Below are 12476 nucleotides of genomic sequence, written 5' to 3' on the forward strand. Positions count from 1 at the left end.
GCCAATCATACACCTGAGAGGTAAAAGTTCTGCTACAGTGTATTTATTTTGTATGATAAGAGAACGTGCAGCAATTGACACATAATTGTTGGTGTGAGTTAGAGTAAAAGACTCTGACTTGTACTTCAAAGTAACAAAATCTGTGTGTGCCAAACACTGAAACTCATAACTCAAATGACAAACGCTGTATTTCCAGGCACAAAAAATACACTTACTGTTGCAGGAGGTCAATGAACTTGGCCATCTCCTTCTTGCTTGTCTTGTAAGGAGGTCTGGTACCTCCTGGTCCACGATTCATTCTCAACAGTTGGATACTCTGCTCCAGAGGGCGCTCCATTGGTGTCACCTGAAATGCATTTGTCTACTGAATGAGTCTGATTATAGTACTGGATCAACAGTTATTCTCAACACTTTCAAAGGTCAGGCAAAGAACCTGATTACTTAGTTTTTCATTCCATGATTGTGGGAATCTGTCACTGTTTCTAATGTGATAAACAAACTGGGTAAATGTCAGTAAATGAACTGAATATTCATGAATTTTTAAATGTTTCAGTGATTGAGATTCAACCCTCACAGTAACAACAGCTCATCAAATCTATTCTACAAAAAATTTGGTTCAGACTTTTGACATGCAGTACATCACTCCCTTCAAATCTGCAATTATCTTGTATCAATATCATTTCCTAATGGGTCAAACAGTCAAAATCACCTTGAAGTATGAGAGAAGGGATTAGAATAGACAGTATCTGTACATGTACTGCTCACTTTGTCTGACTATATCAGGATCCTTGAATTGGTATTTGTCCTTGGTCAGCTTGTCAGAGAAATAGTGAGTGTTCCATTTGCCAAGTTATCTCTTGGAAGGCAAACCAAAAACTCTGATCACTCTCGTCATCAGGTCATGCTAGGAAAGGATCAGCCTTGGTGAAATTCTTAGGGACCATAATACATATATTAACCTGACATAACACAGCAGGTCATAATGGGACATTTGCTGGAGAACAGATAAACTTGTAATCTACAAAATGATACATTCGATATTTTACCTTTGTCCTTCTCTGAATAAAGGTGATGGGTGATCATCAATGTTGACTGAAATGTTAGATGTATCCTCTCCTATAGTTTTTCTGTTGACTACGTAACAGACTCTAGATACTGGTGATGTTCTGCTGTGAATTAGATTGTGATATTAATTGTATGAAAGAAATACCAGTATAACTCTGACTAATTAGAATGCCATAATGATTGTTTTTGGAAGATGTACTGGAAGTGATATTTATCTTTGCCATCTTATTTGTTTGTTACAACAATTAAAATAGCCAGAATCCTTAAGAAAAGTTGTGCTTAAAACTTGTAAGGCATTTCACTTTACTAACCCCTTTCAATGTACAGTATATGAACATTGTACGCACAGCAAATACAATGCTTTTCATGTTTTACAAATTAAAGAGATGCCCTGTAATTAGGAAATTAGGTCTAAGCAGACACAGTTCAGATTACAGCTGGACACCCTGTGTAAGAGGATAAATTAAGAAACAAGTGACCACTCGCATATATTACAATTATTATTTTTATGAGAAATAGATAAGTACAAAGTAGATAAGGAGAATAAAACTTTTAACAAATTTCACTCTGCCTTAGGGAACAGTTATTGTTACACATGAACTTCACTTACAAGATACAACATGTCCCACTGATTGAGAGAAAGATAAACACTGTACTGGTGTAATTTTAGTCACTGCTGATAACATCAATAGTCTACAAGACACAAGTTGACCGTAGTCCGTCTGGTGTAATCTGATGAGAAAGTATCACTTTTGAGAGACTCTGTTGTTTGAGTAAATTAAACACATTGTGTGTTCTGGACATGTGTTCTGTGCATTCAATGTGTTTATACCAGACATTGAAACAGGGAGGCAGAGTGAAATACCCTGTAATTTACTGCAGAGACATTTAAGCCGCAATTTTCAATCCCAGTTTTTTGCATTAGCGGAGTTCTCCTCCCAGTCAAAAACCTGGCCAGTACGATGTTTGATTTCTATAACATTAATTACACTTAACGCAAAGAAACGACACGGAGGCAAGTGTTTGGCCGAAATCCGGGGTTATGTATGTACCGTCACGGCGGGGGCGTCAAGGCGTCATGGCGGCCTGGACGGCGGTACAAGACTCCTGGCACCGTGCGTCAGGCAACGTGCTACCGGGCGCCCACTACAGGCCCATGACAGTAACCCCCCTGGAACTTTATTGTGAAAAAGCCATCAAATTAGTGGAATACAATATTCTTTTATCGTGAGCTGCTACCCTGCAGCGAGGCACTTTTTTTTTTTTTTTTTTTTTTTTTTTTTTTTTTTTTTTTTTTGCGGAGGGTGGGTGGGAATTTTGCGATGTGAACTTGAGCGTGGCAGAGATTGAAATGGACGAAAAATAGCTTTGAACACACTGATGTGCGCATGGATAATGACGTGGAAAGGGTGATGTAATTTGTTGAGATAACGGTAATCGGGGCGGTTGGTAGATTAGGTTACGTCTCAAATGCATCTAGAAGTGTAAGGTAGGTGACGCATGGTGACCCATACATGTCAAGGTCTAAACCCTTCCCCCCGTGTCGCTCCAGACGTTAACAATGATTATAGCAAGCCATAATCACCCATTAACGCAAAGAAACGACACGGAGGCAAGTGTTTGGCCGAAATCCGGGGTTATGTATGTACCGTCACGGCGGGGGCGTCAAGGCGTCATGGCGGCCTGGACGGCGGTACCAGACTCCTGGCACCGTGCGTCAGGCAACGTGCTACCGGGCGCCCACTACAGGCCCATGACAGTACCCCCCAAATTACGGCCAAGTTGCGGACATGCATGGCCGCAGCGCGGCCGCAATGCAGTCCCCCCCCCCCCCCCCGTGGTGACCATGCGCCACTGGGAAACGTCTCCTTATATATGTTCATTGTTCCTACATTTCGTGTCTCTACAGTTTGTATAGTGATATTACAACGTTGGCATTGTCCACCGCGAACTGAGTCCTATATCGAATTGCTGGCGTGTCGCGAGTGCCTTCGGCACTACGTCAAGGTCTCCCGCGGCGTCTTGATGTAGATCTGGTACGCGTCACTCCGCCATCTGCCAAGTGTCTTTATGAGCCAGTCAGGCAAGCCGGCTTCGGCAGCAGTTGTGGCTGCACCACTGCGGAAACTATGTGTCGCGTACATTTTAGCATCGGAAATCCCTGCCTGGGTAAGCAGTTCCCGCAGGCATAGGTTCAGTCTTTGTCGCGTAAGCCATGTGCCGTCCGCGAATTGGAACGCCGGTTCTTCAGGGCACATGTATCCGCGGTTCCCGGTATATTTCCAATAGGAGCGGACCGCACACACAGAGGTCCCGGTCGGAGCAATACGGATGGTGTGCCCACGCGCGTACGGGTCAGTCTTTGATGACTTTATCCTGATTTCGATCACGTCCGTTAACACAATGTCCCGGGCGAGTAGTGTGGCGTTTACGTCGAATTCCGTAGGTGATCGAGCGGTGAACTCGCTTACCCTCAGAAAGCCGTAGAATGCCAGCGTGAAGCTTGCCCATACCATGAGCTTGTCGTTGCTGCACATGTCGGCACGCTGACGCAGGCATTCCTTGAGGCGACGGAGCAGGTCAATGGTGATTGGTAGTCGTGGCCGGCGCACTTCTCCAATGCTTCTCCTGATCCCTTGCAGTGTTCGTTGCAGGAGAGCGTGCGTTGTTACGTCGTCGGCATACCCGCGCTCAACGTGGTGATGCATCACCCCGGCTAGGTACACCTTAATGGTTCGATATGCTAGTCCTCGATTTGCCAGGTTCGTAACGAAGAGTATGGCTGTCCTGATCGTGACAGGTAAGGTTGCTAGTCCGTGTGACGAGCAGAAATCCAAGTAACACTTTTGTCCTACCTGGTATGTGCGTCGCGTGTTCCCGCCACACTGTTATGGATGTAGGCAGTTGCTAGTTCCGTCAGTTGTTGTGTAGCAAGCGGGATGGACATAGTCGCGTTGGTACAGGTGTGTGGCCGGCATCCGCTTCGGGCACCAATGCTCGGAACCTCTCCATCTGTAAACGAGAAAGTGCATCAGCAATTGAGTTATCAATTCCACTGACGTGGGCGATCATGACATGGAAATTTCCTTTGGCTGCCTCATAAAAGATGCTCCTTACTAGTTGCATGATGTCAGGGCATCTCGTAGTGCCTTTTTTCCAGATGTGCACGACGGTTTGATTGTCACAATGAAACAGCACTCGGCGGCCATGCCAACGATGCCCCCAAATTGAACAAGCGACTAGTATTGGGTACATCTCCTTCCATTCGATTGAGGCTTGGAGAGAGTCAGGCCATGCAACGGTGAACCAATGCCAGCGTGGTAGCCACCGGAGCCTACAGTGCCCGAGGCGTCGGTGTAGAGGTCAAGGTCGCGAGAGGGGGTCCACTTTGTATCGAGGAATGAGGCCGTGCCGTTCCATGTCGGTAGGAAGTCGCACCACCATTTCGCGTCAAGGCGGAAAGCGTCAGATAGTGTGATCGTGTCGCGCAACTTGCGTACGGTTGTGCTTAAGTCAATCATGCGGCGGAGGAAGATGCGACCGGCGGGAATGCACTTGCATGCAAAACTGAGGGTGCCGATGAGGGATAGCAACTCCCGTTTAGTGCATGAGTGTCGGTGGAGCCAAGTGGGAAGTGTTTGCAGCAGGTCCTGTAGCTTGTCGTCGGGTAAGCATAGTGTCATTGTAAGTGTGTCCAACGTGATGCCAAGGAACGTCATGGTGGGTGATGGGCCTTCGACTTTTTCTGGGGCGATGGGTATCGCGAGGTCGCGGCATGTGTTGAGCATGGTGTCGAGGAGGTACTGGCATCGCGGGGAGTTGGGGGGCCAGCGCCAAAGTAGTCGTCCAGGTAGTGCAGTAAGTCCTGAGTGTTTGCTCTGTTTTTGACGATCCAGAGGAGTGCTTCGGCCAGGCGGTTGAATAAGAACGGTGCAGAGCGAAGGCCAAAGGGGAGCACGCGATCGAAGAAGAACAGCCCTTGCCATTTAAAGCCGAGGAGGTGCCAGTCCGCCTTCCGTACCGGGCACAGTCGGAACGCGTGCTTAATGTCCACTTTTGTGATGAGTGCACCTTGGCCAAGTCTCTGTAATATCGCGACGGCATCGTCAACGCGGGAGTAGGTGAGGGTGTAGTCTTCCTTGTTGATGTAGTGGTTGACACTATCGTTTCGTGGTTGGGATAGGTCCATTATTATGCGGTGGCCGCCTGATTTTTTAGGCCGAAGTCCAAGCGAGTTTACAACGAAGTTTGGCAGAGGTGGCACGGCGAACGGGCCAATTGTGTGGCCGAGGCGCAGTTCTTTTGTTATGGCGGTGGTGACGGCATCCGGATCGGTCATTGCGGACTGGGCGTTGCGAGTGTAGCGTGGTGCGCGGTTCCCACCGAAGCCGATGTTGGCACCATGAGTGAGGTCGTGGATGAGGCTGGCTGTGAATTGTTTGTGCGGGTGGTCGTGCAGGGCAGCTGAGAGCTTAGTTAGGTTGATTGGCGTTGTCGGCTGTAGCGTGGCGATTGTCGCTGGGTGGACGGTCGCTCCCTCGAAAGGGCTGGGGGGTCTCTGATTTGATGCGTTGGTGGTGTTGCTGAGCACCGTGTTCGGTCGAGTTACACACGGAGCACTTGTGTAGTCTGCCATAGTTGCAGGGTGTCTTGCATGTGCCTCGGTTGAAAGAACGACAAACCGGAGGTTGGTCAGACTGTTTCTTGTTCGCTGGGCTCTCCCAGTAGAACGGGTTGGTGGTGCTGCTGCGTCGGTTGGGCAATCAGTCTTCACATGACCATGTTGGCCACAGCCGAAGCAGGTAGGACGCAGGAGGTGTGGCTGGTTTTGGAAGTACTGGAAGTTGAGGTCTTGGTTTGGCTGGCTCCAGTTGGCCCTATCTGGGTAGCGGGAAGCGTTCAGGCGGAAGTGTTTGTCATAGGCTAGCCAGGCCTCCGGCTTGTAGGCAGCAGCTTTGGAGGCGAGGAAACGAAGGTAGTTGGCCATGGGGATCGCCAAATGTGGGTAGTAGAATGTACGATAGGAGGAAAGACGAGGAAGCACTGTAACCAGGTGTCAAAGTCGTCGATGGCTTTCCGCTTCACCTCGGTTGTGAACGTGGCGACGCCACGGTTGTCTGGGTCAAAAGCTACTTGTGTCTTGGTAGCCTGGGATGAGTTGGGGGCTAGGGCATCAGGGTGCAAGTCACCAAATTCGATGAACTTACCGAGGTTAGCCAAGGCGTTGAGTGTTGACTGGTCGACGTACGGCAGGAGCAGGTCGGCTGGGGGTATTGCTGCTGAAGTATTGCCCGTTGGTCCGGCTCTAGGCGGTGGGCGCCATGGCGTTGCGTTGTGACCAGCTGGCTGGGCGAGTTGACTGTAGGGCGCGGCCATATTGCTCGTGTTGTTGTTATGAGGTGCGCCGCTAGCGGTGGAGTTATCCCGGATGTGCGCAGCGCCACCGCTGGTGGTCAAGGCTGGTGGGGTAGCTGTGATGGTGGGTTGGTATTCATTAACGTGATTAGCGGGATGATTACTCGGGTGGCCTTGGGTAGGTAGCGAGCTGGACGGAGCGGCGAGCGTTGCCGGCCCAGCGACGACGACTGAGGCAGGTGATAGTGCACCAACGGCTGTATCAGTTGGCTGGACTTGCAAGTTGGACGTCGGGATGGGCGCCGTTGCTGTGGCGTTGCTGGTATCTGGCTGCCGTAGTTCACGTCGGATTGAGTCAATGGCGCTTGCAATGCCGGTTTCTATCAGTTTGGCGATGTGGTCTGATATACTTGGGTCGGCTGCCGCTGCGGCTGTTGTCGGCATGTCGACGGCAGGGTTGGTTGGTGTGGTTTCCGTCGGTACTGGCTGGAGTAGGAATGTGTCGAGGTGCGCTGGGCGTCTCTTTGTCCTCGTCGATGTACGGGTGGCCGCCGGGCGTAGGCGCGGCCCTTGGTTTTCTTCGATTTTGGCATGGCGAATTTTGCGATGTGAACTTGAGCGTGGCAGAGATTGAAATGGACGAAAAATAGCTTTGAACACACTGATGTGCGCATGGATAATGACGTGGAAAGGGTGATGTAATTTGTTGAGATAACGGTAATCGGGGCGGTTGGTAGATTAGGTTACGTCTCAAATGCATCTAGAAGTGTAAGGTAGGTGACGCATGGTGACCCATACATGTCAAGGTCTAAACCCTTCCCCCCGTGTCGCTCCAGACGTTAACCATGATTATAGCAAGCCATAATGACCCAAAACTGATCTCAACCTTTTGTCACCTTTTGCTAATCCTGCAAACAGAGTTTATACAAGCGTTTGATTGACGGTCGGTTCAAATCGCCAACGGTCATTGATTCCCCACCACCAACACTCAAATTTCCTAAAAAATCGTCTTCCAGTCACCTTAGAATTTAAATATAACTACAGAGTTCGATCAGCAGCAGCTTCGCGCTGATCACTTGGCAGTCTGTCTGAGTTTTTGTGGCCGGAAAAAACTAAAAGTGGCATTTTCTTGAGCGTGTGCCCGCGTGTTGCCTGTTTGGTGTCCATTTACACAATGAACACCATCACACAGTAAGTGAGACTACCCACAATTCCAGGTATAGAATGGGTCAAATCTATGTACTCTGCGCCAGGTTTGCGCCAGGCGCATAGTCAAGAAAAGGCACTCTGCGCCAGGGGTTTGCACCGGGCAGCTGCGCCACCCTTTGCACCATGCAATCTGCGCCATGTTGCACTCTTGCACTTTTGCGCCAGGCAATCTGCGCCACTTTTCTCTTTGACGGTCGAAGTGTAGGATGAGTGAGTCAAGCGAAAGAGATGGGAAAATGAACTCACAAAAAAAAATGCAAATAAAATACATCGCTTGGTACGTCTAACAGGTCATCGGAAAAATCAAGCTCAAAAAATTGCATGTGAAGTACTAGTTGAATATTGTAACTCACATCGCTGCAATTTATTTTCAACTAAACATCAATATTTTGAAAGTTTATTCCCAAACTGACCAGTAAAACGGTTCACGTAACACGTAACACACTCTCTGTACAACTCTGAGTACAAGTTTCATGCAAAAGTGGCGCAGATTGCCTGGCGCAAAAGGACCGTACCGATGATGCCCGAGAGTGCAATATGGTGCAGACTGCATGGTGCATACATTACATAGAGTACATAGATTGGACCCATTATATAGCTCACAATTCCCCTTGATTTGTGTGCTCAGACATTATTTTCTAAAGGCTTCTTCAATTTTATCAGTTTCTGAACAATTTGAAACTTAGAATTTAATTTAAGGATTTTTGGTTAAAACTATGTTCCAAAATCATTGATCATGTTTAAAATTGAATAAGAATTCGATGTTTGAAGGTGCTAAAAATTGTACACTTGTCAAGGTAAAGTTATCAGCAACTAAGATGGTCTCAACCTACCACCTGTCAGACATGTTAATTTCCTTTGTTACAAACATTTAAGAAAATCAATACCTTTTCTTTTGCCAACACAGATGCAACTTATTCCCTTAGTTTCCTTGAAAATATTGCATATGGCTGTCATAAATTTTTGTTGACAAAATCACAAAATTGCTATCTCCTTTGCGGAAAAGGGGTTGATCTTCTCATTATTCACAGTGAGAAATTAGAGAATTATGATTATCAAAACTATGGTCCCAGAATTTTGAAATATGGACCGAGTTGCTCTGTGTACAGAAGAAATTTGCTTCAGTTAAGTGAGTGATCTCCGTGTGTACGGATCATGGAGAATTGTGGGTAGCCCCACTTACTGTGCATCATAGCTTCGTGTCCTTTTAAAGGGAGGCACCGCCTTTAAGCTTTAGAGATTCTATCACTTAAAATCACTACCTTGATGTTTGAGACATATTCACAAAGAATTCATCATAATTCCCTGATTTTCCAGTGAAGCAACATGATGTACTGTTTGTTACCATTAACTCTGGCAAATTAGTAAATGTATCTAAATGTATCTAAGAAAATTGCAAAATCCTCCTGAACAATAATTTCATGAAACAGAATAGCAAATTATATCTCCAACCTGTTAAATGGTTGGACAGCGGCATTAAGGTACTGTAGTAGTATACACCTTGAAAATGAAAGACTTTGGCTCAAACTTTCTTCCAGGAATCTTTAAACCTTTCTCTTTCAAAATCAAGTATAAAGATCAAGGGTCACTGTGCAAATTTTGGTACTAGAGAAACAAATTACTCAAGGTTTACCGATATTTGAAATTCAAAATGGCCACCATCTCTGTGTTAATTCTATGGATACAAATAAAATTTTTGATTTTCAAAAAACTAAGACAATGAAAATCTTTCTTTGTCCTAGGCCTTCAATATGATCCCCAACATGTGTAGGATAAGAAAAGAAAGGGAAAAGTTTGAGAGTCCCAATATCTGTCCCCAAGGCACATCATACAAAATTTGTAATGTCAGTTGACATTATGAGGTGTACATAAATTAAGTGTTCAATTGTATGATTGTTGTAGAATAGTAAATACATGTACATGATTGCAGTACTGACTGAATGCTTTGAATGTATTCTTTGAATAATATCACCTAAGACATAGACATTGACTTTAAAGGTCTATAAGTTAGCAGCAGTAAACTGGTTGTAAACTTGATATTTTGCTCCAATATGCAATTCTGATCTTAGGCCAGAAGTCGAATTGCCTGATGACAAACACACCAAATGGTTGTGCCATATACCGTATAACAGCTACCCTATGGAATACACTGTTCAATTTGGTACCATTATTGATGGCTTGGCAAACCAAGTGTCATGGTTTTAACAGCTACTAAGACTGGGTTTAGTTGTTGAGTGTTTTACAGTGTTTTCTACTTACAGCACACCTGGTCCTTCAACTTCAAGTATGGAGTTTGCTGCACTGCTTTGATCAACAGGTGGTTGTTTTGGTACTTCTATAGCCAGACTGCAGACTGATCATATCAGGTGTTTCTGTTCCAAATAGTACACACATGTCTATGCCAAGACTCTGACCTTCAAGGCATCAAGCATTGACTCAGTTGATGCTGCTTTCCTTACTTGATCAGGTGTAAATGCTGAAAAATCAGGAAAGATTGTAAAAGTTATGAAAGTAGTTGGCAACATTGGAACCCCTTCCAATGCTGGGTATAGAGAAAATAGAGATAGGTCAAGTTCATGATGCTGGAAATGCATTAGAACTCAACATATTGGTAGCATTTGTTAAAGTTATTGTGATAGGTATGATGGGTACGATAGATATTATAATAGTAAAAGACAAGATTTGTTGTACCCATACTGGTACAACTATAGCGGTAGTAGGAATGACAAGCATCATAGAATATCAATTTGTGGTTATAGGTAGACAGGATATGCAGAAGACACCATTGATGGGAGTCCTATGCTCTTATATTGTAACAAATACAGTAATTAAAGTATTGTAATACCACCTTGATCTTTTATCACCCGTAAGTGTACCTGACCTGTTCAAATTCAAGAGGGCCTCACAGAAAAACTGTACATAATCAACACCGAAAGAAATAGCTTACATGTACTTAACAAAAGGACAGAACTACCTGTAGTGTCAAAATGCCGTCATGAGAACAAATTCTACCTCACAAACTTCACCTATGAACCTGCATAAAAATAGAACCCAGGCAGACAAAAATTGCCCCAAAAGTAAAAAATTGCAGATTTCATTGTAATATCAATATATCACATTTACCGGTAGTTCATCTGCAGGGACCTGTATACCAACTATTAAAGGCTATCAGACTATTACTATTTGAGAAACATGTTTTTTGACCGGAAATGGCAAAAACTGTCCAAAAATTATGAAATTGTAGATTTCATCATAATTTGAATATATCACATTTTGCTCATCCCTATGAACCTGAACACCAGATATCAAAGCTTTCACGTTGTTGTGATGAAACAAATTTTTTATGCAAAAATGACAAAAATTGCCTTAAAAATACAACTTTGCATATTTCTGCACAATTTAAAAAATTCTTTTAAAAATCAACCCTAGGGACCTAGGTACCAAATATCAAAGCTACCTGACCTGTAGTTTTGAAGAAAAAAAAATTTAAAAATTTTTTTGACCGAAAATGCCCCAAAATACAAATATGCAAATTTCACCACAATTTGAACAAATGTGAGGTCACCCCAAGTAAACTGTATATCAAATTTCAAACCAATCGAACAATGACAGACGGCAACAGTAAATCAGCCTCTTTGATAAGATCTGAGTCGTTGACAGCAGAGCTAATAATAATTTTATCTTTTTCACAATGAGCTCCCTTATTGAATATGGTAATGCTATTGCACTGCAGCATGTTGCAAGAGGACTACAGCATGTTGTAAGAATATCTACTGTTTTGCCCCTTAAGATAATCCCTTCACTGTGAAGTAGCACAAACAATGTACAAGCTGTGTGTCCTTAGGAGGAGTGCATGGGACACAGCAAGACAAACGATGGAAAGCAGATTGGCAACAGAAAATCTAACTTGCCTTAAAAGTTCAGTGAATCACATAAATCAACCTTTTCATTAGAAGCTGGCCGCCAGAGAAATTGCAAAGCTGGCGAGGTCATTTCTCCGCCTGTAAAATCTCAAAGCTACAATACTGACTCTGACTATTGCTCCATTCATATAATATGTCATATTGTTTACATAAATGAAAGTTTTTGCAAACGACATTTATATAATCACAGATTTGCCATTCCTGTATATTCTTTGATCTGCAATCTCATGCAAACTGTTAACTGTTTTTTTACCAGGTACAAAATGTATTTAAGCTTACATTCCTGGATTGTTGAATATTCTGACTCAAGCACTGATCATGCAAAACATGTAATAAAAATATCAGTCTTCAATGTCATTTTCAAACAGTTTTACCTATAGTGCAAAATAAATTGAAACATCTCTGATTGCACCATTGTACACATCAATTTCTCACCCCTTTAACGCTTCCCCCCTTGGGGTGTACTTAGTATGTCATTTTCTAATGGGTAACAAGCAAATTGAAAACACCTACGAGATTGCAGCAGACTACATCATTGCACACAATTTTTTTTCAAAATTGTCCACACAAGAGAGGGGACAACAGTCTCTGGTACTCTCCAGCCCCCCGTACTTTCAAATTCTCCCCTGTCAGATATCCTGATAAAAATCCCGACAAATACATAATCCCCTTGTTGTAACCACCAGTATCTTTGTGAAAAAAGATGCTTGCTGCTCTGAAATTGGAATTCAGCCTGACGTTTGTGTGGTAATCGTGTATGTATGTATGTATATGTATATGTATATATATATATATATATATATATTCTTCCATCTTGACTGAACTGACTATCTGCTGTAACAATTCCTGGCGCATGCACACAATGGCACCATATTTAGAAATCCAATATTCATGACCCCTCTGAGCAGTTTACACGGTGCATGC

The 12476-nt window shown here is 44.3% G+C and overlaps 1 protein-coding gene across 1 annotated transcript; it reads right to left on the reverse strand.

Moving 5' to 3' along the window:
- Positions 1-3077: 3077 nt before the first annotated feature.
- Positions 3078-6912, reverse strand: LOC139132881 (uncharacterized). Its single transcript, XM_070699239.1, has 2 exons — positions 6273-6912; positions 3078-4077 (listed from the first exon to the last, which is right to left on the reverse strand). Exons 1-2 carry the CDS (start codon positions 6862-6864, stop codon positions 3917-3919), a joined length of 753 nt encoding a protein of 250 aa, XP_070555340.1. The 5' UTR covers positions 6865-6912; the 3' UTR covers positions 3078-3916.
- Positions 6913-12476: the final 5564 nt, after the last annotated feature.

Source organism: Ptychodera flava, chromosome 5, assembly GCF_041260155.1.
Source record: "Ptychodera flava strain L36383 chromosome 5, AS_Pfla_20210202, whole genome shotgun sequence".
Classification (NCBI taxonomy): domain Eukaryota; kingdom Metazoa; phylum Hemichordata; class Enteropneusta; family Ptychoderidae; genus Ptychodera; species Ptychodera flava.

Excerpts from the sequence above, each read along its gene's own strand:
- LOC139132881 (XM_070699239.1), bottom strand. The coding sequence starts at position 6,864 with ATGCCGACAACAGCCGCAGCGGCAGCCGACCCAAGTATATCAGACCAC. Across the intron at positions 4,078-6,272 it reads CAACGCCTTGGCTAACCTCG|ATGGAGAGGTTCCGAGCATT; the intron begins GTAAGTTCATCG and ends TCTCGTTTACAG.